The sequence below is a fragment of the Wyeomyia smithii genome, chromosome 3, assembly GCF_029784165.1.
Source record: "Wyeomyia smithii strain HCP4-BCI-WySm-NY-G18 chromosome 3, ASM2978416v1, whole genome shotgun sequence".
In the NCBI taxonomy this organism is placed as follows: Eukaryota; Metazoa; Arthropoda; class Insecta; order Diptera; family Culicidae; genus Wyeomyia; species Wyeomyia smithii.
The window spans coordinates 195,540,490-195,567,102 of NC_073696.1; the positions used below are offsets into that span (position 1 = coordinate 195,540,490).

The 26,613-nt window shown below is 38.8% G+C and overlaps 1 protein-coding gene across 2 annotated transcripts; it reads right to left on the reverse strand.

Moving 5' to 3' along the window:
- Positions 1-1,567: 1,567 nt before the first annotated feature.
- LOC129726966 (alpha-tocopherol transfer protein-like) lies at positions 1,568-26,613 on the reverse strand. 2 transcript variants are annotated; one of them, XM_055684290.1, is made up of 4 exons: positions 26,313-26,613; positions 25,303-25,441; positions 2,400-2,704; positions 1,568-2,334 (listed from the first exon to the last, which is right to left on the reverse strand). In XM_055684290.1, exons 2-4 carry the CDS (start codon positions 25,357-25,359, stop codon positions 1,713-1,715), a joined length of 984 nt encoding a protein of 327 aa, XP_055540265.1. In that variant the 5' UTR covers positions 25,360-25,441; positions 26,313-26,613; the 3' UTR covers positions 1,568-1,712. The 2 variants fall into 2 exon arrangements, with proteins under 2 accessions (XP_055540265.1, XP_055540266.1); XM_055684291.1 differs by lacking the exon at positions 25,303-25,441.

Below are 26,613 nucleotides of genomic sequence, written 5' to 3' on the forward strand. Positions count from 1 at the left end.
TCTGTCGACCGTGCTTGGGAAGCAAGCATATAACGACCAATCAGAGGACGTAATTTTTGTTTAAACAAGGCTTGACAATTATCAATAGTACAATAGTTTGCATAATCAATCAACAATTTTCTACATTTGGGTGGATGCGTGTATAATTTTCCAAACAATTGCTGCAAAAATGAAGGAAATCGGTTGAGAACAAACCGATTTATAAGCATTTTCAAAAGGGACACATTTCGTCCCCTTTTCGGTAATAGTTTTCCTATTTGCATCCCTATGTGGTAGGCTAAAGAAAAACGTAGTTCTACGTCAAAAATCAAAAGTTAAAAAGCTTCGACGAAAATCGTTGAACTTCTGAATTACAACGATTATTTCACTTTATAGTCAGTAAGATTGTCCATAAGTTTCAGTAATTATCTTTTTTCTTTTGTGTTTCACTTAACAAATAGGTTTTGAATTTTTCTACATTTACAATTACCTAACAGTGAATCTGTTAATATAAAAAAAATATTAGATGTATAGAAAACTGTTGATTTGTTAATGAACGTTTTACTTGTCTAGGCCTCAACTTGAAAAAGTGAAGTTTTATTATCATTATTTGATCAATCCAATTTGGTTAAGTCAATCAATCTAAAAACTCAAAGGTTTCCCATCAAGTATCTGACGTCTCTGAAAACGTTGGTTAGTTAGTTAGTCTGAAATTTCTAATCGAATTGCCCTTTTCAACTGAAAATCCCCGGAACTAATTATTTTCCACAGTGCACATTAATCAGAACCTAAAAAGTTTTACTCGTCTTTTATTTGTGAACAGCCGAACCAAAAATGTGGTTGTTGTATCGACGGTCCTGAACCCTCATTAGTGGTTTGCAATTCATTCCCGTTGCGGGTAGTAATGACGGTACATTTTTGTTTCAACTTCCAACAACTGAAACTGTAGAACGATTGAGGATCTTTTCAGTTGCTTGTATTGATTTATCGTACGAGGACTGTTTCTTTCTACTAAGCCACACATAATAAATAAAACTCCAGATTTTTAGTTCCTTTTAAACAAGAAAGTCTTTAATAGCAAATACGTTCAAAATATAAAACGAACAAAAAATATTACAACAAAAACTGACTGCTCTTAGTGATTTTTTTCTTTCTCTGTTTCCGATGAATCTAAAATCTCATTTCTGAATATCGAACCGGAATTTTGTTCTCATGACAATTTTCCGAACCTTGGGATGCTGTCGATGGTGACACGGAATGGTTGTTGGGTGGTAAGAAAAGCAGTTGAACTGGGCACACTACACAACAAGTAAACAGATCAAAATAAGCACTATGAGCTACATTCAGTTGATATCCGCGACCACAGGGGGATATACGTTCCCGGGTGAAGTTGAAATCTAGTGTCCTGAAATCTGCCGTGTTCGCACTAAATGGATGGGAATTATGTTCATTATTCTGTACTAACTATTCTGAACAACAGTTCCGTAATAATAAATGACAAGAATTTCGATTCCAATAAAAGGAATTTTCCGGTGTTCTTTTATATGTTGAGCAATTCGGCTATTTGGACAGATGAAGAATGGTAAAATATTGATAGATGAGATTGATTATTATTTGGATATTCGCTAATAATGGTTACTGGATTGTTTCTTTTTTTTGGGGTTGAATGGGAATCTTGGGAGTGGGAATAAGCGGCGTTCGGTGGATGAACTTGATGGACAGCATGACCTTATTTAGTCGATGGTTAGTTGCTTGAAGGTACCGTCCATACCAAACAGCTCATCGGCGGTCTTCGGGGCACCCGGGCGGAGCGATTCATTGGCCTTGCTGGCCTCCTGTTCCTTGAACCAGCCGGTGTACTCTCCCAGCTTGGAACGCCACTGCTCGTTCAGGTCTTTGATCGATCCACAATCACCGCCGTATTCGGATGGCAGCATCGACTTCGGTACGAACTTGTACAGATCGTCCATGCTGCTGTGAATGTGGATACGTTCGCGAATCTTTTCCTTCAAGAAGGGCTTGACAAAGTTGACGATGGTATCGACGATCGGAGAAACGTTAACCACGTGAACTTCCTTCAGTTTAACTGGATAGGCCTCCTGAACGCAGATGAGGAACTTCTTAACCAGTGTGGGAGTGAATTTTGCGAAATGCGTTGGGGTTGCCACGCTTGCGTCCAAAATATAAACGTCACCAGCAACACCGACTGCTTCTTCAGCCAATCGAACATCACCGATCATCAAGGTTAGCTTCATAGATTCGATCACGTTTGGGGTGGTAATGTCCTTATCGGTTCCGCGCAGCATCACCACACGGCAACCGGCTGGGGTCAGTCCTGGTAGTGGCGGCATGTGGCTGTAAAAAAGATTGGTAACTCAATTCGATTTGTCAAGGGATGATAAGATTCTAAGACTACTCACACCACGTTCAAGATCTCTGCCATTTCTGGGCGGTTGACGTCGCGATTGGTGAAGAACTCCGGCACGGCATTACGCATGGTGTAGTACATATCCAACTTCTGCTTGACGCGTTCGATGCTGAACTTGCAGCCACGCAGGAAGGTGCGCAGACGGGCATCGTCCATGTCCTTTGGCAGATGGGGCTGGGTGTCAAGCCACTGGCGGATGATTCCGATGTCGCGTTCAATGTCGGCGGGGTTTGCTGGCTCGCGCAACTCCTCCTTGATCTTAGCGCTAAGCTCTCCGGATGGCTGGACGAGAGTCATCTGTGCGAAAAGAAGTTACAGTTTGATGAATTTTTTTACTCATAAATAACATAATGATTAGTTTTGATTGTTAAAGTTGCTACCATGCTATTAACGAACTACTAAACGCACCCTACCGAAACCGCAAGCCATCCGAATGCTACCTAACCTAACGGCTCTAGCTGTGCATGAGCGAATTGGCTGGTTGATGTGAATCGAAAGTCTAACAGCACCGGCCGCGGACTCGGTGTTACTTGATTCAATGAAACATTTCGTAACAGTACTTCTCGCTTTGTGGCGGCATCGCGGTGTGTCGAAATGTTTTGCTCTTCTGGTGTTTCTTACCAGCGCAGCGCAGTGGCGTCCTTCATCAATCGTGAAATCTTAGCTATTCGGAGGGGCAACAACCACAGCGGTGCTAGTGGAGGAGCGATGCCAACGAGAAAGAGAAGATCTTTATCGACCGAGTGCTGCTGCAAGTCCTTGGAATCATTTGGCGTTGTTCATGCTGTATGAGAATTTGCCTTCAAATGTATAGTGCCATTTAAGTTTTGATTCAAGCTATTGTGGCAGAAAGGCGGGAAACCATGAATGATTTAATTTTTACTGTATAGTCAAAATGAATTCTAAGCCATGATTTTCAAAAAATTGTAAAGTTACTCGAGTTGGCATAATTTAGCATCGCCAAACAAGTTATTTTTTCAGGTTTCTCAGGTCCGATAATTCTATCTGAACTGTTTGCATATTCTAATATTCACTCATTTGTGTTGGGTGCGTATGATTTTGTCATCGCAAGACAAGAGGCAAAAAACGTTCAAAGCAAAGCTGATGCTCGCACCAGAATCTAATGAATCTATTATTTTAGTATTCTCATCTTCATTATTTAGTGTTTCGTCAGCACAAAACAGTGTGGATTTGTTGTTAACGAACAGTGAAGTTGGCGCAAGTGCTGATTAGGGTTGGAACCCGGATAACGAATGTATCTTAGCTATGACGTAGCTCTTGTCAAACATATCGTCGAGTTTTTTTCCTATTTACCGATGTTCTGGCCAACAAACACGAATACAATAGAGATTTCTACGCCAGATCACACCAATATAGGCATGGTCGTGTTTGTTCCAGAGGAAAAACAGATGAAATAAAACTCAAACCTGGCTAACATCTTGAATAAAAGTTCGCAAGAAGTCATTCTTTGTTACCCACCAGCGTCTTGTTTATTTGCAACCAACAAAAAACATGTATTAGTGAAACCATTGTCCATTGTACATTGTCTCATACTTGTTTAAACTTATATTGATAAGAAATTTCGAGGAACTGTCTTACCTGCTTCAAGCTAGAGAAATGTATCAGCTTTAACTATTAAGTTTAGCTTTTCGTACAGTTCTTGTATGAGATCAGATCATAACGAGTACGAATTGTGCATTCTCCCAATCCTATTGATTAATTAATAGTTGATGAAAGGTTGATATTTGCGTGTTGCCACGACCTTCGTGTGTGGCAAAAACTAATAGTTCGAATCAACAAAATTGTATCTGAGAACAAGTTATGATCATTTTCAAAATAATGATCGCCATAAATGGAGCATTATGACTGAAAAAGCATAAAAAATTTGGTAATAAAAATTTACAATCGTTAAATTTTGCTTAGGTGAATTTTAATAATCGAAAATAAATGCATTTGGGAAGTATATTTGACGAATATATTTAAAGAGCTGTCAGAATTAAAAGGTAAGGCTTTTTTAATTTTTTTTTAATTGCGGTGTTTACTAGTTTTGACATTCGGTAGTAATTTCTGCATCAAAAGAAAATGAAAATTTTGCAACTTTTGAGCAACTTTTTATTATTTTTTCGTCTTATGATCGCGCATTAGACAATTACGCGTACAGGGTGTTCAACAAACAATATCGCACGCTAGCCTGGGAGCTAATGCGGTCTCGATCAACTAGATTAGTTGAGAAAATTCGTTATCGATATTGTTTTTGGCACATTTTCCATGTGTAGGATAAGTACAACGATACACCGTGCCCCAGTGCTGAGTCGAGAAAATTTCCAGCTCGAAAAGATCCTCGACTCGATCGGGAATCGAACCCGATATCACAACTGTGTGGGAGAGCTAGCCGACCGACATCGCTAACCACAGAGCCACGGGGACCACGTAAAACACGTAAGAGTATGGAATTGATATCACCTAAAAAGCTATCAACTCACCAAGTTGCCCAGATTATTGTCAAATTGAAAAATATTGGGCGATATTCAAGAGCAAGTTGAAAAAAAATGGCAGAACGGTAAAAAAACTAGCGTCGAGTAAACAGTTCCACTGGGCAGAAAATGATGAGCGGTATTAAACGAATAGTGCGTGAATTCATCCGAAGCTCAGACGAATAATTCTGAATTTTTTCTTTAAGGTGAAACCTCATTGAATCCAAAAATTACCGATTTCGAGTCACCACTTCGAATTTTCGAAAGCACAAGACTCGGAAATAGTTAATGCGTTCCCTGTGAAAATGCTATTTTATATTTGCTGTGGTGAAGCAAACATAAAATATAATTTTCATAGGGAACGCAATGAGTATTTCCGAATCTTGTGCTTTTGAAAATTTGAAATGATGACTCGAAGTTGGCCATTTTTGGATTCAATGAGGTTTCACCTTAAAGGTATATTGGTTGCTGCTGCTGAGATTCTTCTACATGTTCTACATGGATCAAGCTTCAAACCAATTAAACAAGCTCCAAGATCAGGGATGGACCAGGTACGTGCCACGTACGTTTCTTTTGAGTAACGTTTCAAGCTCGTCATACAGCACAACAACGAGGGTGCTCTCAGCCGCGACAAGGCGCGACAGCTGATCATCGTCACATGCAACCATTTGCGACCAGGCTGCTGATTGGCTGAATCCGATAACGCAATCGTCACGTAGAAAATACAGCGAGGTTACTTTTCACTTTAACGCAGTGTTGCTGTAGAGTCATAGTTTAGGCATTATAATTGTTCATAAATGATGATGCAAAAGTATGCAAGGTACATGATATCATCGAGTAATGTATTTCACTGTTCTAACTTTAAAAATGCATTGATTAATTGTTTTTTACTTTTTCGGTTGAAGTCAGGGGGTACCAAGAAACTTAGGAAGAAAAAAATTGATAATAGAACTATGCTTTATTGAACATAAAATAATAAATAAAAATTGCGTATTATTCGCCGATGTATATTACATTTTGAATTTGTTTTATTTTAATTGACCTGAAAAGTTGTTAAATATAATCATTCTGGCATCAACGGTGTATAACGTTAAAAAAAATTCCAACGGGGATGACGGCCGTTACGAAAAGAAAAATAAGAAGCCAGCTGTCACGTCTTGTCTTAGCTCTCAGCTAGTATGTGTAAAAGTTCTCAATAAAAATAGGCACAGAAACGAATATCTTGATTTTTTTTAACACATTTTTCAAGTGTATTCGAACTTATTGAGCACCCTGTATGTGTTCCTGCGGGGGAACATACAATCAAGCGTTGCAATAAATGTGTTAGCCAGACGACACCCGGTGCATTTGAATTGGTGCAACGTCAGGTTCATTTCAGTACCCTTCACACACTTCATACACAGAATCTCTTCCGTAGCATTCCAGTCTAGAATGTCTATTTTGGAACCGCTAGTATTTTGGTCATTAGCCTACCTCACTGAATACTGATTGACATAAGCGCTAACTTAGGAAGAGGAGAAGCAAGGGGAAAGGGCCCTTGAAAAAGGCCACCAAAACGGCCGAAACGTCGAGCAATTTTGCTAGATTGTCGTGTATTTTCTTCATAAAGACTGAGAATGCCAAAAAACAGACTAACCTTTGCAAATGATTTTCAATTGAAATCGAAGTTTAACAGCGCCTTCACAGAGAACAGACGTTTATCTTATTTTCAAAAAAAACATGTAAAACATGCAATGGGACACCCGAAACAATGTTCAATTCTAAGAGATGGCGCTGCAGTGGTAGTGGTAGTAAAATCGAAATTTCAACGAGCATTTTGCTTAATGATCAGAAAAACTGCTATTAGTTACTCTGTTTTTATATTACAGTAAGGTCGCTTTTTACGCGGTTTTTTTACGCGGATTGCTTTCCTCCATTACTCAAAAACGGTACAAGATATCGACCTCATTTTAATCACGTTTTCCGTTTCAGGCCATGAGTGATCATATATCAGTTTTCAAAAAGCTTTACAATTTTTGGTGTAAGTACTCAAAATTTGAAATACAGGTCGGACTCGATTATCCGGAGTTTTGAAAAACATTTCGCTCCGGATAATCGAATCCTCCGGATAATCGAGCCATTTTTAATTTTTTAATATCTCTCATTTAGAACAGTGAGTTTTCTATTATAGTATGTTGTACACAATACTTGTGCCGACGAAATAAATTAAAAATTGTCTTTAGACTGTTTGTCGGCGTTTGTTATACATATATACGTAATAATAAATTATGTTATATTGATTATCTCGAAGATGTAAAAACCAAATAAAATAAAGCAAAACTACCATTAGAAAGACAGCTTTTGCTTCGAGAGATTAAAGAAAATATTTTTCAGAAAATATAATAGAATTTGATTTGATTTAGGTATTTATCTGTTTTATTATCTTAAATATCGAGAATAATTTAGGTGTTACATATACCGACCCTGTTTTATTTTCACAACACTCATGATTTTTCATTCTGTTTCCTAAGTAACCTATAACGACCTAGACGCTCGACATGACCATTACTGGGCCACTTTGCGGATTTCAAATCGTTATTGATTTCGCTTGATGAGTTTTGGCTCAATAATCCAGGAGTATCCGGAACACCACCGAGACAGGCCACTTTGTGGTTCTAAGTACTGCATTGATCGTGGCCTTTATATTACAGAAATATGTTCCGGCCATAAATTGGAAACCGGTTGACCAATAGTGGTTGTCCTCATCGGCAACTAAAAACCATAAAACCTTGCTTTTGGAGGTTGTTGAGTAAGAATTGGTTGAAGGAACGAAAAGAAAACTGCCTAAAACGAACTACCTAAACAGAACGGGGCATTGTTGATACAATTTTGTACAACCCCGAAACTCCCAATGATCCGAAAGGCAAAAGTACATTATAGAAATACAGAAGAAAAAAAATACTCCGGATAATCGAGCCATTTTCTCCGGATAATCGAGCCCCGGATAATCGGGCCCCCGGATAATCGAGTCTCCGGATAATCGAGTCCGACCTGTATTGATTTTTGAATTCTAGATTGGCCACCATCATATTCAAACGAGGTTTTAACGTTTTAGGACGGTTTTCTTTGTTATATTTGCAACTAGAAAAAGTCTTTTTTTTACGCGGGCCCATACAAATTTGGAACACATCCCCCGCGTAAAAAACGACCTTAGTGTATTTTAACTTTCTAGTACTTACTTTTACTATATTCAATCTATTTTTATCAAACAACTTAATTTTGCTGTACTACTATATTGAGTCAACGGAGTTGTATGAAAAAATGGATGGCATATAGTAAAAGTAACTACTAGAAAGTTAGAATTATATAGAAACAAGGTAACTAATAGCAGTTTTTCCGGTCAATAAGCAAAATGCTCGTGGAAATTTCGATTTTACTACCACTACCACTACAGCGCCATCTCTTAGAATTTAACATTGTTTCGGGTGCCCCATTGTCATTTCACCGTAAGTGGTAATGGTCCTGCTGTGCGGCGCTCGCGTCAATGATAAACCAAGCAGTGATACTGGGCACCACAAGACAGATGTCGTTAGTGAATTTTCGTATTTTAATTGAAGTTTTTACACACAATTTCCAAATTTTTTTATATGAACATAAATGTCTGTTCTCTGTGGCGCCACTATCGACTGACGATTTTAAATTGAAAATAAAGTGACACTAAAAAACACTACGTAAGCGCTCGGAAGGTGTCATCCAATGGAGTGATTGGGTGAAAGTAATGATTCATACATTGCGTTAATCATTTCGTCAAATGAAACAGCAATCAGAATCAAACAAACCGATGAACACCAGACAGATAAAACTCGCAATAAAACTTGACGTTTGATAACGAAAATATTCATCGTGATTGGATGATAGAAAGAAATGAATAGAAAATTTTAATTGATTGCGCGAAATGTTCAGTTTTTTTCTACGCTTAAAAACGTGACGCAAGGGATGTGTGGTTTACATTAATTGATATTGATCAAGCTGATAACTAATTGATCATGAATATTTCAAGTTTAAATATATAATATCTACAGTACCTAACTCCAAGTTTGAAGGACGTTGTTGTTTAAGTACAGCTAAAAATATTCGTATCCCAACCCAGAAATCAGATTAAGTTTCAATCTTTATGAACTTTGTTACCAACATTCATGACCTCAGTTCCAGTCAGTTTGGTGCTATCGTTCGGTAATTTTAAAACCATGTTCAAAGAGCAGAAATCCGATGCTAATAGTGACCTAAACCGAACCCAGTGTTGCTCTTCGACCGTCAAACTAGCAAGGTGCAGGTAATTAAACTAGCATGAGCTTTACTTCCAAGCGAGAGCGGAATCAAGTCATTCCGGCAGCCGGAATAGTCTGGTATGGAGTGGCTTACCATAGAAACTAGGGTACATAATGCATTTCTGCTCGGCTTGGGAATATGTTAGACTGCACCGTAAACGTACACTCGATGAAATGATGAAAACCAATCGCTGTAGTTATTATGTTCGAACGTGGCTGCACGCCTCTTGATCGGCCTAAAACACCTGCCTTTACCTTGTGGAAATAGATATACCGAGCGTCGAAAGCAATCATGGTCCAATTATTTGAGCTATCGTGCTGTGTACGGACCGTCAAAAGTAGTGGCAAAAATTGTGGCAACCAGACAGGGATCAGCTACAACAGTACTGTGCTCATTCTCAGTTTGGAAGGGCGCATTTCTGCGCGATTGCCGTTGATGCTTTTTTTTAATGATAGAGTGCGGTGATTGCTTGGGAGTCATTATAGACCACCGCCGTCAGCTAGTGCGCGATCGATCGGTGGAAAGCCTGGAGCAGTGATTGATGGAATGGAGGTAGAAGAGGAGAGTAAGCTTGAGCGCAAATCGGTGAGGAACAGGTGAAGGCCAGTAGGCCAAATCAGCCGCGCTGTCTCTACCAATTGTTAAATCCATTTGAAGTTGCGTAACTTGGTCATTGTTTTTGATGTCAGATTTAAGTGAGACGTGATGGATTACTTCTGATATAAGTTCTGCGAGCAATATTTCAACCACGTTCCAACGTCTCCTGACAAGCGTGTATATTCTAAAGGGTTTAGCTTCACATCGAACGTAAGCTCAATCTACCTGTGGGTATGTTTCCTCGCATTAAAAAGCGTCAGGTCGTAATATTTTAACGATGCGTTTTAACGACTTTGCTGAATCGTGACACTCGACATAGCTCAGTGGGATGGAAACAGTTAACAGATATTGCAATCGCACTACCTTTAATTTCGTTTTTGAAACGAAAGAAGTAACAACCGAAATGTCTCTTCAACAAGTTGAGTGCTGTGCTAGAAAACAATCATCAACGTGCAAAAACATAAAAAACTCTACACTCATTAAGCAAATTATAAAAACAAAAACTTTCAACTTTACGATGTTCAAATTGCTGTTGACTTTTGAGCAACAATACAAAAATTAGCACGAGCACGTTTGTACATCGTTTTTGTTATTGCAGCATTTAAATTTTTGTCGGCGGTCTCACTAACCTAGTGTTCCGGTGACTAGTCTTTTATATAGAGTAAGTCAACACCCGAGGACTAACTCATTTGAACCGCTGGACCTAGCATATGCTTGAAGTTTCCGAAATGTATGGAAGTGATGATACTTCTGTGGTCTTTGTTTTTTTTTTTGCACAACGAGGAAGAAAGGAAAACACCGAAAAAAATGAGCCAAATAAAAAGGTTCGTCTGCTTCGCGGATGAGCATTTCATGAATAATTGATGAGCTCCGGTCGGTCGGAGTGATGAAAGCCAACAAGCCAACCGGAGAGCATGAAAGATGTTTTTCTTCGAAAAGCTCAACGGCAGAAAGGAATTTTCCCTGGCGGAAATGCTGCACATCCGATGCTCAGCCACCTTTTAGGTTGAAAATGGTCATGAATAGTGCTTGCGAGCTCTTTTTTGTTTTTTTTTTTCTTATGAACATTGAATCCAAATTGCAAAGTTTTCTATCGATTCAACTTGGTGGAAGTTTTTACCATCCATATTGACATTCAGATAGAATTCATTAATAAATCACGGACACTTGTTAAGCTCATTGAAAAGAAAATGTAAAATATTCTTACAAACTTCAGAACCGACTGATTTTTCTTTCAAAAGATTTTCTTGAAAGAAGACGAAACTTCCGCTATTTAATACCGTTTTTCACTGGAATGCAGTATGTTAAAACCACTTCTGCCTATTTTACCTTTCTGACACTCAATGCAAAAACGATTTTTCTCCTTTTCATGTCTAGAGTATTATCCGACGTATCAGTACAAAGAACATAGCGTTATGCCATTGAAGGTGCGAAAGTTTCGCAGACATTGTGTGCAGTTAGAATAGGAAAAGTTTCGACAGTGTGGCATTGATAGTGTTTACCAGCTCGGCGCACACGTGAAAAACTCGATTGTGTGCGAATAATATTTACCAACCAACCGTGCAGTTGCAGTTCGGCTGGCTTGGGAGCTACAATATGAACATATAATCTGGAGCAAGCATCCGGTCTGTTATGGTCATAGACTGACTAGCCCCCCGAAGCAATCCTGGTGGCCGGAACAGTTTGGCTTGCTGTCAGAAAATGTCGGAACTCAGCAGTTTCTTCTGTGCTAACTTTTGCTGCTTATGATTCCGTTCATCATTTCAAAGAAAGTTTTGACGTCTTTTTGATCATATTGCTGATGCTTTTAAAGTGGCACTTCATAATCTGTTTTTAAATTACTTTGCCAATTTCACAATTTTATGCTCAATGTGCTTACAGCATATTGTTGAGAGCGTTCAACTGGAATTGAGTGGAATAATTGGTTCGAGAGATAGTGCTTCGAAGATAGATACTATAAATCCATGGTTACAAGATATGGCTCCTTTTTTGAAATAAGAATTTTTACAGCTCGAATTTAACAATGAGAAACATCAAAGTTGGATTGCTAAAGTTAAATGTAGCAAAAAGGATGAAGCGATTTTTAAAATGTTTAACCTCACTTTACAAATGCATGTATGTTGATTTTGATGAATATAGAAGGGTATTGGGTGTCACAGCTTAGTGACACTGAGTGTTACTAACGACGTTTGAATGATTGTTCGAACTCAAACTTGTAATTTTTAAGTTGTGAGTGGAGAAAACTCACAGACCCTTGGATTCGCAGAGTCGAGTCAGAGGTCGGGTCGATGATCTACAGTATATTTGTACCCAGAGCCGGATTTGCGGGAGGTCCAGGGGTCCGGGCCTCCACGTTCGGGAGGCCTACCTTGTAAAATGATGTTTTCAAAATTTCTGTCCAAAATTCCTGCCGAATGTTCTTAAATTCCCAATGATAAATAAAGGTTTTGAGTACGTACGGCCAAAAAAAAAACCTTTTTTTACTTGGGTTCCCACACAAGACTCGGGCCCCGGGCCCCGGGCCCTAGGGCCGTAAATTCGTCTTTTTTTGTACCCGTGGAGGGATATCCTCTGAGGATTAGGATTAGTGAACACCCGACTGGAATCGGCTTTTCAGCAGCAAACACCCCCTCTGGATCACTACCTAAACGCACACCGAGTGCATATCGGTGTACCGACAGAGACAGTCCCAATTACAGAATTAAATACCAACTCAAAGACACTTACATCCACCCACACAGCGTTGTAGAAATTTAGGGATATTAAATATTAATATTTTAACCAATAGCTTGTCAACCAAGCAAACTACCCGAGAGCCGACCTTGAGAGAAAGAATCTCACGCCCAAATCGGTCTCCAGTGAAGCAACCAGGGACCGGAGGTTTAAAAAAGTAGACTCTTCTGCTCTAATAGTAACATTTTAGAAACCGGAATTCGTCATTTGGAATTTCAAAATGGCATGTGGAGTCAATTCCTGGCCCCAGGGCGAAATTCTGGCTCCGGCAATTCGGCCATCTTGTCTGTTTATCAGGAACCGGAAGTCACCACTTAGAATTCAAGAGTAGCCAAACTATCATAGAACATATCGTCGGTTTCGTGCAACACTGGCACAACTCAAAAAACATAGTTTCGAGAAAAACGCGTTTGAAAATTTACGTCGAAAATTTAATTTTTAATTTTCAAGAAAAATTTAAAGTTTAAGATTTCCAATCTTTATCTAACACTTTTGGGTCTCTTATGCAGATATTTTGAACACGTTGTTAAAGTTAAAATTTTATTTTTACTAACTTTATAGAGAAATTTCGTTTTGTGCAGCAAAGGCACTTTTTCTCATAACTCTGGATTTTTTGAGAATTTTCAAACGGGATTTCGTGGGAAGAAACTTAACAATATTTTGCATCGTTTGCCATCAAAAACTCAAAAATGCAAAATTTTCAGTGCAAAATTTTGAGTTGTGCCAGTGTTGCACGAAACCGACGATATCTTGCCCTCAAAAACCTCTACATGCCAAATTTGGTTCCATTTGCAGAAATTAATGTTTTGTAGAAATAAATGTTTCGTTTGTATGAGAGCCGTCTCGTCCAAAAGAGGGAGGGTGGCGATTTATTTTAATCACCTTTTTTTTATTCTCGCTTATTTTCCGTCGGTCTAGCTCCGCCATTGTTGTTGTGCCAATCACCGACGCCCAGGGAGGCGACTCCACCCAGGACCCTAACTCACGACCCGTTAATTAACGGACCAGCGCCAACGGCTTTACTTCCTCATGCGATGGAAGGCGTGATCCCAAAGATTTTTCGCCTCAGAAAATCTCCCGGCGTCGGCTAGGATTGAATCTAGACCAGTCACCTTTCACCTTCAATCACCTTTCTCGGCCCTAGAAACCCACACATACAAATTTTCACGCCGATCGGCTCAGTAGTTTCCAAGTGAACCAGCGGGACAGACAGACAGAACTGCATTTTCATATGTTCAGATTGTTGGGGTCTTCTCGTAGCCTTCAAACCACAATAATTCCAGCAAAAGAAAATAAAGATAAGGCATGACTGTTTGGAGTTTTCAGTGCCATATTTCACTACTCATTTAGAAATTTTGGATTTCAAAATGGCGTCTGCGATCGAATTTCGACCTCTACGTACCACCTCGGTTTTGGAAGTATTTACGTTGGAAGTTGTTTGACCATTTTAGATGGTATTTAGACACCGGAAATCGCCTTCTTGGATACCAGAATTGCATCTGGAGATGAGTTTCGGATTCTGTGAATCATGTTGATTCCGGAAAGATTATTTTTCGTTATTTAGGATTTCAAATGGCCGATTTTCAGTCTTTTGATAACGAAAATGGGCATATTCATAAGTGTTCGGCCACTTTAAGTTTGTTTTCAGAAACCAGTTGCCACCTTTTTTTAATCCTAAATAGTATCGGAGATAACATCCGACAGCCGGGATCCATCTCGAATCCTAGGCTGAGCTCTACAAACCATAAGTCGCCATCTTAGATTTAAAATGTCGTCTGTAGTCATAATATTATCCCGTGTTTGATCATTATAGGCTGTTTCCCGGAATTCGCCATTTTGGATTTCAAATTATCGCCTGGAGTTGATTTTCGGCCTTTGGGCACTATCCCGATTCCGAAACTGGAAGTACTGCATTCTGCTACAGTCAAATACATCTCAAAAACGGAGAGAATAACTTCAGTACGATCAACTGCGAATTCGGCATTTATGTACAGGGTGTTCAAAAAGTTCGAATACAACTTTTCTTCGTATATGAAAATACGAATGTGCAACTATGTGCTTTGGCGTTGTACTCAAACTACGTAACGCTTAAAATCCAGATTTTAGACCCCCTCTTCGCCTATGTAACGATAAGTAACGTTCAATATGACTCCCCCCCTAAAATTACGTAACGCCAAGCTTTAAACAAATTTCGATTTTGGAGGAAAATCACAGTTACGTAACTGTTCCAACTACCCCTAATAACAATAACAATAAGTGACGCAAACTAAACGCAAATCTCATACAAAATGTTCATTTCTTCAAGTGCGTGAAAAATGCAACCTGTAAAGATTTCACTTCACTTGAAACTGTAAACAAATTCGATCTAAGATCTTTTTCACTTATGCTTACTTTTTTCACGCATGCACTCACTCGTGAAAAAAAAGCCTCTAGTGAAAACTTGACATTTCAGTACGTTTATATTCTGTCAGTTCCTGCCAATTTTCACTTCACTCGTAGTGTAAACTCGTGAATTTCGCTTCGTGTGAACTGTAAACTGCAGGTTTGTAAAATATTTGTGTGTTCTACAACTGGATTTCCACGACAGATTTCGCTAGCGAAAAAGTAAGCTTTTTCACTTATCAAATTTTTCACTTTGCTTGGAACTGTAAACTATGCTTTAAGCCCTAAATTTCATTTAAATTTCATTTCACTTGGAACTGTGAACAAATTCGATCCAGCGAAATTGAAGGTTGTGGATCTTATCTTTTTCACTTGGGTTTACTATTTTCACGCATGCAAACGCTAGTGAAAAATGCAGCAGCGAGCAAAAACTTGCGTGCGTTTATATTCTGTCAGTTGCAGCCAATTTCCGCTTCGCTCGGAGTGTAAACTTATGACTTTCGCTTCACTTAAATTGTAAACTGCAGGCTGGTGAAATACCTGCGTGTTCCACAAATGGGTTTTGACGACAGATTTCGCTATCGAAAATTTACGCCTTCTCACTTGTCAAATTTTTCACTTCGCTTGGAACTGTAAACTTTGCTTTAGGCGTTTTGATTCTGGAATTTATACCTATTTTCTGTTCATTTGTTCTGCCTACTCTAATCAAATCATAGTAAACATTTTCGCTGGGAAACGAGTTTTAAAACTTACTTTCTATCCTGTCTGGAGTTCATCGGTTTCTTTCAAATAAACCTGATGCCTGTTTCAATTGACGCAATAAATGACGAAAAATATGATCCAGTACAAGCCACAACAACGATAAACCGGAGACGGAGCGTCCAAAGTCATTTTTAACAGGAAATCGTCTGGCGATAGCGGTACTGTTAAGGTTAACCTTCGCTTTGAAAATCATTTCGTTCGTTTCCGAGCACTTCAGCTGTCAAAATCGAAACACACATGAAAATTACTCGAATGATCTTGCATTGTTTCGGACAGCAGAAGTGCTCGAAAAAGAAACAAACAATTTTCAATAGATTTCTCTATCTGTGCTAATATCAGTTGTTGATTTCACTCATACAAGTTCTTTAGTGGTTGTAAATAAACAACACGCTGCTGGGTAACAAAAAAATCCACCGAACTTGTATTCAGGTTAAAAGCCAATTTTAAGTTTTAATTCAAATGTTTTCCCACTGAAACAAAGTTCGTAATACAGGTAGCAGTAATGAACTAGGATACATAAGTGATATTTTTTTCGAAACCGAGTATCAACTGATTTCTTGGTTGAAAACAAATTGTTTTTATACGCTTGCACGACCGAGCTTGTATGGGTGAGATCTGGCGTAGGAAGCTTGATTGACGATTAAACGCAAAGCTTATGACTACTGTGCGACTTCAGCATTTTAACATTTTCAAACAAGCCTGATGTACACATCAGACTGAATTACTGTGGAGAAAATGCACTTGAAATACAAAATATATGAGATCCGGTTTTTGTTTATAATTTGAGGTTATGTTCTTACAGAGGCTGGAAGGCTTTATGACGTGTTTTTTTTTAGTTTAAAATGATTATCGAATGAAAAAAATCATAAAATTTCAATCTTCGAACAATGCAACTATATGATAACTAACTACAATAAGACAATCCACGGGTGACGTTCCACTGCTTGTTATTGTAGCTGTTCTTCAAGCTGAAAAACCAAAATACGACCATAATCGAAACTTTTTAATGTCGGCAATAATATCAAAAGTGATTTTTCATTGTTGTATTTAGGATTGGCACTCGCGATACCAGAGCTACCGATCAGATAACATTTGTTTTTCACGCTTCTGGATACGGATTGCATCCAAGTTGCGACAGACCGAGCATACATAAACTGCCTATAATTGCATACCAGTCCCACCTGCATTTTGTCGTTCTTCTAGAGAAGTTATGGTAAATGTCTATCTCATTATATTTTGTCGAAAAAGCGGGAACAAACCACGCTGAACAGCTGAAATAACTTAAGAAAGAAAAATACCTTTACGCGCTGTTTTGTCAACTTGATGAAAATGAAGCTGGGGCTGATATGCGATTATGGGCAGTAAAGCTGTGATAAGTTTAAACAGACTGGAATCAGCTGATAAGGGTTGATATTTGTTGACACTCTTGAGTGAAAGTGAAAAAAAGCATCCATAAACGTTATTTTTTTACATCCCTCAGAGTTCTCCCTCCCCGCTTTTTGCATGGAAGTGAACTATCAAAACACCTCATTATATTTCATGCGATGGAAGCAAGACAACAAAATCAGTTTATCAGTTAACGAAGATTGTCAAGGCATCGGTCAGTGTCAGTGAAAGTGTTTCGGTGAGGTTCATTTTGGTTGAGTGGACTGTTTGTTTTTCTTTCTCGCTTTGAAGTGAAGATCATTTGGTTGGATTTGTCGTCAAATTTTATTCCGTAACCGTGAACGATGCGCGCGATCTATTTCATCTGAGTATAACAGCACGTTACTAAGACGAAAATCTAGTGTATCTGAAAGAGTGCTGCGATCATTGGAAGAGAAAATTGAAAATGATTGGCTGTAATTTTCGAAGAATTTTGCTGGGCAAAATGACTTTTATCAGCACTGACTGTAATATGTAAAATACTGCTCGCAAGTTGTAACATAATTTTTACTGCACCGCCAACTGTCAGTAAAACAGTAATTTATCTTGCTTATTGAAAGCGAAGGTTAACAAAGTCATCATCCTCGAGCGATTTTCAGTTGAAAGTGGTACATATTATCAAACCCAAGATTTTATTCAATGAGTTAAACAGTTAAATTGTAATGAGCACTGTGTTAATTGTACTGAAACCAATCTCATAAGGCTGAATTTACGAAAAGCATCCATTACGTACAAAAAGCGCTACATATTTTGCGGAACGAGCTTGAAATCGTCCACATTCTCCAGCCAACTGCCGAAAGGGGAAAACTTCTGCTCCAGTCCTATCATCTTGAGAATCATAACCGAAGCTTCGTTAGCTGCCGTTCCAATTTGTAGCACTTTTGCCACGCTGGCGAAACTTTCGCCAGATGCAACAAAAAACTATCGAACGAACACCCCGAAAATCACTACTGGCGGAACTCGCTGAAACTCCCAGCCCCAGCGACGCAGGAATTATGCAACATCGTCCGTACGGTTCAGCAAAATATATTTTCCCACTTTGCGGCGAAAATGCGATTATGCTGGCTGGCGTCGTCGTCGTCGTCGATTGCATGCCCCGCACTCGTCGCAGATCATCGCTGGTGTTGTCATCGAGTTACAACGCTGACCACGAATGCAACAGGGGAAAAAAAATCCAGCTACCCATGGCACGGACCTCGACCCACACGACACACGAGTATTACGAAATTAAATCCATTTCGCGGCGGGTCTCTAAAGAAGGGTGGCTGGAGCTGAAAACAAAGTTTTTAATTGTAACATGTGTTTACCGCAGTAGTAATAGCGAACTGAATTTGGGCTTCGTTAGGGATTAAATTTCGGGAATTATGCTGCTCGGAACTGCGTTGCTGGAAAAGTGCTCTATTCAGGGAAACTCCATGCCATGAGTTGAATAAACGTTCTAAACTTTTCACTTGTTCTAGTGTAAAACCTGGTAAAAATAAATCTTTTCGAGCTCATGGCGAAAATTGCCGAAACTAAATCTTATATTAGAGTACCTATATTTTTGGAGCTCAAATTAAATTGGCTTCAATCCAAATTCACTCGTTCGTCTCGTCGGCTGTTGGGCTAAGTCTCGAATCTATGGAATAAGCCAATGCATAAAACAGACAAGCCATAGTTTCATAGCGAGAATATAAAGCAACAGTAGGACACCGCACTTTCCAATCCTCGAAAGGATTAAAAAGGGGAAACCGCAGCAGCTCAGACTGTGAGAGCAAGGAAAAATCATTCCATTTTCCGATGCATGTTCACACAACTACTATCGGGAAGATAAATGATTCAACCGGAACCGCTTTCAGATGGCCAACAAGACGCCAACCGGTCGATTCGATTTGTGACCATCGGTGGCAGCGTTGCCAGGTCATTTTTTTTTAAATCTGGAAAAGATAAAATAAAAATCTGGAAAAAATCTGGCAGTCATTTCGTGGGTTGAAAGATTAATTTTTCGGATGAAAGTCTTGGGGTACGCAAAATTTGAGGTGACAATACTGCAAAATTTCGCGCCAAAATTGAAGTGATGACCTTTTTGCGGAACAGAGAAAATAAAATCTGGATCATCCATGAAAAATCTGGATAACTGGACATCAAAGCTGTCAACCTGGATACATGTTCAAAAATCTGGATAATCAAGCTAAATCTGGATACCTGGCAACGCTGATCGGTGGGCTTCCATCACTTGGGATTGTGTTTGTTTTTACGCTACTTTTCCGGCGGGTTGGCCACCATTCGACTGTTGTTAATGGAATCTATGATTTGTGGGAAAACCGATGTCTGTGACAGAACGTTTGTGCCATGTTTGAAAGCACACAGAAGCACTGAGACTTTTGTAGCTATCAAGCTGTGTGGGGAAGTGATTCCAACAGTTCAATCGGCGCTCAACGTTCGAGAAATAACGAGTATTTATTGTTGTGTGAAAGATTAACACTGGTGAATACACATTTCATAAATTTCGTATGATAACTGTCAGCTTCAACAATTATCCGCTATTTTAAAATGCAATCATCCATTGTGATGCACTGCAATGAGTCATATAGGGTAAGCTTTCTCGATTCCCCAACATCATTCGACTTCTGTCTAGCGCGTGTGTGTGTGGATTGGCTTACTGACATGCTGCCACAGATGGATGCGAACGTTGAGAATAACCGACACGTGCTGAATTAAATTTTCGGCTGCTTTTTGGAAGAGAATGCCGCCAAAGCGCCGCTCCATCACGAGTCATATTAGTTTGGCCGGTCACGGATGCTACTTCAAATGCACTTCATTAATATTGCAACCTATAGTGGAGTCCAAAAGTTCTGCGAACATCATCATCATCGGTAGAGTGTTTATTGCTGTGATGTCGAATTTTTCTTTCCACACGTTTCAATTAGTGGCATGGAGAAATGTTACTCTCTAATTGGCGCAAATAAATAATTCATTTGTAAGTTCGAAATCGTTACGGTATTTCTTATCCAATGAAACCGCACTGTTTTGGATCACTCCGTCGACTAGCGACCCCAATATGGCTACAATGGTACTGTTAAACTTTTGGAGAATATTTCCTGTCATTCCAAAGCGAACGGTTCTACTATCGTCGTTGTTGGGATTGCCGCTGCGATGAAACCGACGGAATCGATTCCATTAGTAGCGGTGTGAAACCGAACACTGAACACACGGTTGCAAATTGATTTCCGTTCTAGACTAGGTTGCGGCTCCACACTCAGACCGTTGGAAGCTTGTTGTATGTCCATTGGCACGCTGCAAGTCTCTATACAAGTAGTGCAAAAAGTAATGCAACAGGACTTGCGGCGCATGCAATTTAATCATAAAATGGAAACAGAACCGGGAAAACCTTGTTTTAGTGAACGGTTTTAGGTTAGGTTGTTTTCGACACAATTAGATAATCTGAGAGCTCAAAATTGTGAACTTTTTTTTACTCTCCAAATACTGGTTTCATTGACTTACTATCCTCAAAAGAAATTTAGTATAGAAAAAAAGCAAGGCGTTTTGCTTTTGGTTTTGGTTTTCTTGGTACTGCATTCCGATACGGAACTCGACCTTCAGTTTAGTTATTCACAGACTTCGCAGCCAACTGTTTAGTGTACAGAACAATTGCGGGGCTATGATTCTACCGACACTAACAGTCTCTCCCGAGCCGAGACTCGAACCTACGACGACTGGCTTATTAGGCCAGCATCAAGAAGATTGATATCAAGTTTTAGCTCGAAACTTCGCTGCTAGTGGCGCTGCGAAATCTAACTGTTCAGTATTGCACTTTGGAAACTTATTTTTCCGGCAAAGTTGTAGATAATGCTGTCTTAGAGAACTTTGCCGAAGACATTTTTCTTCAAACTTTTCTTGTTTCGGAGATATACTGTTTCATATCAGACCAGTCCTTAAAATTCGAGTTTTTAAATATCTAAAAACTGTAGTTGTATATCATTGATACACAAAACTTTACAGAAGACAGAAAAAAGATAGCTTTCACACAGAAATCAACTCAAAATAGTGAACTTTTTTCATTTACTCTCCAAATACTGGTTTTATTGACATACTATCTTCAGAAGAAAGTATCTGAAGAAATGACAACAGGTTTAAGTTAGTAATTCTGCAGCTAGTGGCGTTGCTAAATCCAACTTTCCAGTCTTGTACTTTGGAGAAATAATGGCTTAACTTATTTCATTTACTTGAACTTATTTCATTTACTCTTCAAATACTGTTTTTTTTTCGACATGCTATCCACAGAAGAAATTTTTAAATGAAAATCCTTACAAAATGAAAATAAGTTTTAGTTCGGAACTCCACCGCTAGTGGCGCTGCAAACTCTAATTCTCCAGTCTTACACTTTAGAAAAATGTCTGTTTTTGGCAAAGTTTCAGACAATGTTGTCATTAACATTTTTTCCAAGACCCTTTCCTTCTAACGCTTTTTGTTTTGGAAACATAACGTTTTATTTTAGACTTGTTCTTTAAATATCACACAAACACACGACTTCGAAGAAGACACCAAAACATTTCTTCTGCACTGATCGAGTTGTTGCCAAAAATGTAAAAAATGTGAAGAAATATAATTCTCACATCACAGTTAAGCAAAAACTACCAGACGAAATCTGCTTGATGATTTTTATCAAAATTACTCTACGAAACTGATTGGCCCTTCCAGTTTCTTGCCTTATATGCAATTAGAAAAGGATATGTTTTTTTAAACTTCTTTGCTTTTTGTGTCTTCTACAAAGTTGTTCGTTTCATTCGTATTCTCAAAACATGCTGAACATTGCCACAGTTTTTGAGTTTCCAAAAAAGTTGAAGGACTAGTCCAATTTAAAACCGTATGACTCCAAAATAAGAAGAGCTAGAAGAAAAACGTCTTCAGCAAAGTTTTTTGAAACAAAATTATCTACAACTTTGCTGAAAACATCATTTCTCCAAAGTTCAAGACTGAAAACTTCGATTTTGCTGCGTCATTAGCGGCAATTATTGTAATTTTTTGCGGTTTTTCAATGCACTAAATTTTCTGTACTGTGTTGCGTAAAGACATTCTGGCTTCCTTTTCACTATTGCTGATACACGAGCCTTCAAATTTCGATGAAAAATCAGACAAAGGTAGGCACATGCAAAACGTGTGTCGGAGTATAGCCACTGCGACTTTAGCTAGATTGCTAAGTTGAAGCGCGAAACGTTTCCGAAAAGAATTACTGGTATCCAAGACACGACCGCATGACGTAGGGCTACGGTATTTTTCCATATTTCGATGCTTCGGAGAAATCGTCTTCTGCCGATCCTCCGAACGGTTCTGGGAATTGCGCTTGTACATCATATTCATATTGAGATGTTGATACAAATTCTCAATATATTCGTTTATCCTCAAAAACTGCTATCGCGGTAAAATTGTAATACAAAAAACTGGCGTCCGTATATCACCGGTTTGGTCTTGGAATGTAAATAGTCGTAAAATGATTGAATGGTACCTTTTATATCAAGGTTTCGTCAGTTACTTGGAAAGAGGGCGGAGCGCAGCAGAATAAGAAATGGCAAGGAAGGTAAAACATTTTGAAAAGCTGCACCGGCCGCGAACAAAAATTGAACACTAATGAAAAAACGAGAATTCGATTATAAGCTTATTTGCGTGGCTTTTATCGCTTTCAGCAACGTTATGTATAGGAAAAAATCTAAAAAGTGCCAGTTGCCGATGATTCTAGTTCTCTGGTTATTTCGGGCCGAATTTCCAGCCACTTTCGGCACTCTTGCAGCCACCATGTTCTCTTTAACAGCCATCAGATATACGGGTAAAATCCGACACGAGATGACCGGTACTAGGAGGAGGGGGGACATCATCGCTTTGTGACAAGCTGTGACAAGGATGGGGGGAGGTGTTGGATTAAAATTGACGTAGCATTTATTTTTAAAGACCGTTTTTTTGCAGAAAATATGTATAGAGCCGTCGAGATCTGTTTATCTGTGGAATTCTAAAATGTTCTGAAGATTATACGAAGTTGTATGAACATCTTTCCTCCTGGTACCAAAACACAAACCCTTCGAAGCAGAAGACATTAATTCATTAATTCAGAGTGGATTTAAGCTGTCACAAGTGTATGAGTGATAAATAAATTGAATTAGACACGGTGATTTTTGTTCAAGTATTTTTTAGTGTATATGTTAGCGAGATCCCGTCGGGATGCGGTATATTTTTCCAAATCTGTATCATATTTCCAGTTCGCTTAATTTTGTATTCTCTCTACTTCACATACTGTCTGCTTAATTAACTATATGTTAGCACTCGTATCTTTGTGCGTTTTTCTCAGAACCTTTTAATCAAATGCTACATTTTGCTACGAGAAGGGAGGGTGGGTTTAAAAATCATGAGTGATTGGTTGCTCGGAATGATTTGAATAATCCATGTTATTTACCATTTTTCTCAATAGTTTCTCAATCAATTGGTTGTTTTTGAAACAACAACCAAATCGAAAACAAAATTCTGATCGATTGATGCAAAAAACTCGATAAACTGATAAAAAATGATTGAAATATAAGCACTCAAACCCTGACCACTTTTTCCATGATTCAATTTCTTGATTTTCGAATTCAGGCATCTAACATCCAAGAAAGACGTAGTCCTACGTCAAAAAGAAAAGTTTAGTTTTTTGTTTGTTTGATATGTAAATGACGAGAAACCCATTCTACATTTTTGCCGTTTTTGGGCAAAAAAAAATGCATGAAAGCAAGGTTCTGTATTCAATATTGTCCCCCCAGTAGAAAGTCGAGTTTTTCGACTAGCGACATTCAATTTTTCTCTCATACCGTATATTATACTTAACGTCGGAAGTAATGCGCTATACATCAAACCAGATCCGCTATACAGCGCACTACTTCCGACGTTAAGTATAATGTACGGTATGAGTGTAAAATCGAATGTCGCTAGTCGATAACCCCAATTTTCAACTAAATGCATAATATATAAGGTTCGTCGTTAGCTATACTCTTCTGGTTGGGGTCGTCAAATGATGCTAATGGTTGACATTATGGTAGCAATTGGCGAAATTCAATTATGTTATTGTTACCTTTCATTCCGACAACTTGTATACAAAAACTGTTCCAATACTCTTGCATACAAGTTGTCGATTGAAATCTGTCATCTCAAGCAAAACATAGCTTGAAACGGTAAATCTGATAAACAATCACACAAGCTGAATTTTCATGCAACAGGCCTTAAATATTCAAGAGCTTTTCAACAATGGCTAACATATTAAAGCGTTTCGTAGTATCAAGACCGAAATCACAGAAAACAATTGAACAATCAAATACGATGCAATTGAGTAACGTAGACTAAACATTCTTACAATTTGTTAAAATAACTGTCTTGAACAGAGTATGTTTAATGAATTTTGTAGAAAGTCTTGCTTTTTTAAACAAAAGGTATTGTTTTCAAATTCAGAACAAAATTTAATTTTAGTTAGAGAAGCCAGAACAGCACTCACTTTTCTGTAACAATCATTGAAGAAAAATAAAAACCAATAAATCAGCAACCAATCTTCTTCCGACGATTTATCTAATATTTCCGTGTTACGGAGCATCTTCCTCCAACCGGCACTCGAATCTTATCATCACCCAGATTGACTCGCAATCAACCTCCCACCCATGACTTTTCGATCGACCTATTTAGTGGCAATTTTCTCCCCATCGCACCGTGCCTCGCTGAAAACTGCTAATTGAGAAGAAATTGCAAAAATAATGATCTCTCCTAGCTCGGCTGGCTCCGTTGCACAACCACGGTGAATCATCCGGCGAGTGATGATTATTAAGGTGAATTCTCTCGAGCCAAGCTTTCCACGAGTACTGAGATGACCGTTAGTTAGACTTTCCACTGGCTCTGCGTTTGCAATTGTCAGAGATTGATTGTTGTCTTATTATAACATTGAATTGAATTAGTGTTACTAGCAATAATTGCAGCTGTTTCCAAGCTCTTCGATTACGATGAATGTGGTTGGTTAGAGAAGGTTAAAATCAATACTTTGTTAGCCATACTTTATGGTGTTTAATGAAGCAGTTAATGACAACAACGAGTACCCTCTAGTGGTAACGATCCGGGGGGAAACGGGAGCTGGGATTGGAATAGGCCAGTAGGTTAACAGAACCCGATTTTAGTCGGTCACATCGGATTGTTAGGCTTAGTAGCGAAAAAAATCGCAAACTCACGTACCTTCCACTTGAGATTTGTGGTGGAGAAATTCTCCTCCTTGTGGATAGTGGGAGCCATGGCGTTCTTGATATTGTGTTTTTTTCGATCGAACAAGCAAGAAAACACCCGGAAGTCAGTCGGACCACCGGCAAAAACCGCACTGAAGGATGGAAGAGAAGTAGAGAAAATCATGAAGCGAGGGCGCTTGATGTTGATTTGAGCGTATTAGGTTTTGCTTTTCTTCGTGATTACGAGCAGAACAAATTGTTTTCGCCTGTGGTTGATTGCTAATGATGAAATAACATTTCGTAAAGTCTATGGCTGATTTGAAAACGGTTCGTCGCTTGAAGTTTTAGAAGTTTGTTGGGCGATTCGAGAAAATTTACATAAATCATGTAGTTTATGATCATAAAATTGCAGAACAAATAGTATCAAATCTATTATGAAAATAAAGTCGGTTGAAAAAAAAAAGATATTTGACGGTATTTGCCATTTATTCCAGATTCGAAAAACTGTTCTTCATAGCGACGAACCCTCAATGATCACTAGTTGATAGAAATTTGAATCCACACGTGTTTGCACATACGGTAACTTTACTCCAACAGACACCCACTTAAGAAAACCTAACAGCAATAACTCTGCTAAAACTTGGAAATTCTACTTTTGCTTTCCCGTTGTTCAACATTTACAGCAGCTGCAAAACTAAAGATCGTGACTTTCGTAACACACAGTACATTGATTGCTGTAGCTGCTTACAACGGTTGCGCACAAGTAACCGGTTCGAGCAATGGACTTTTTTCGTGTCGCTCAAAGGGTAAACAGTTCTTCAGTACTCAAGCAATTCACTCTACGCTCGTTATGCAATGGTCACTACTGTGTAATTGGTATTTCCATATGGTCGGTGATTTTATCGTTCTATCCGTAGGAATCCAAACATCACTAGTCTAATTCTTCCCTTAAAAAGTCACTCCAGTCCTAAACTTTTTTTTGAATTCAGTTTAAAACACAAACACTCAAAAAATTATCCGTACCTTGATTTGGTTTTGGTTGTTCTAACAAACGGGAACAAAAATATCACTTGTTTTGGGTTTGGTTTTTTGTTTTTTCCTACAACAAAGGCTGTGCCCCTTTGGAACTGCTCCGAGTTTCCGGCTGACTTTGGCTATATCACAGAACGAAGAGATGTCTGATGCTGGAGAAGATCCAAACTGGTTCGCTTGGCAGTTGTCGCTTAGGATGAGATGTTAAGGTTGATCGTCGAAAAATGGATCGCCGCACTGGTAGACCACTTAAACTGAACTGAACGATGCCGACCGTGGAACTGGTGGTAAT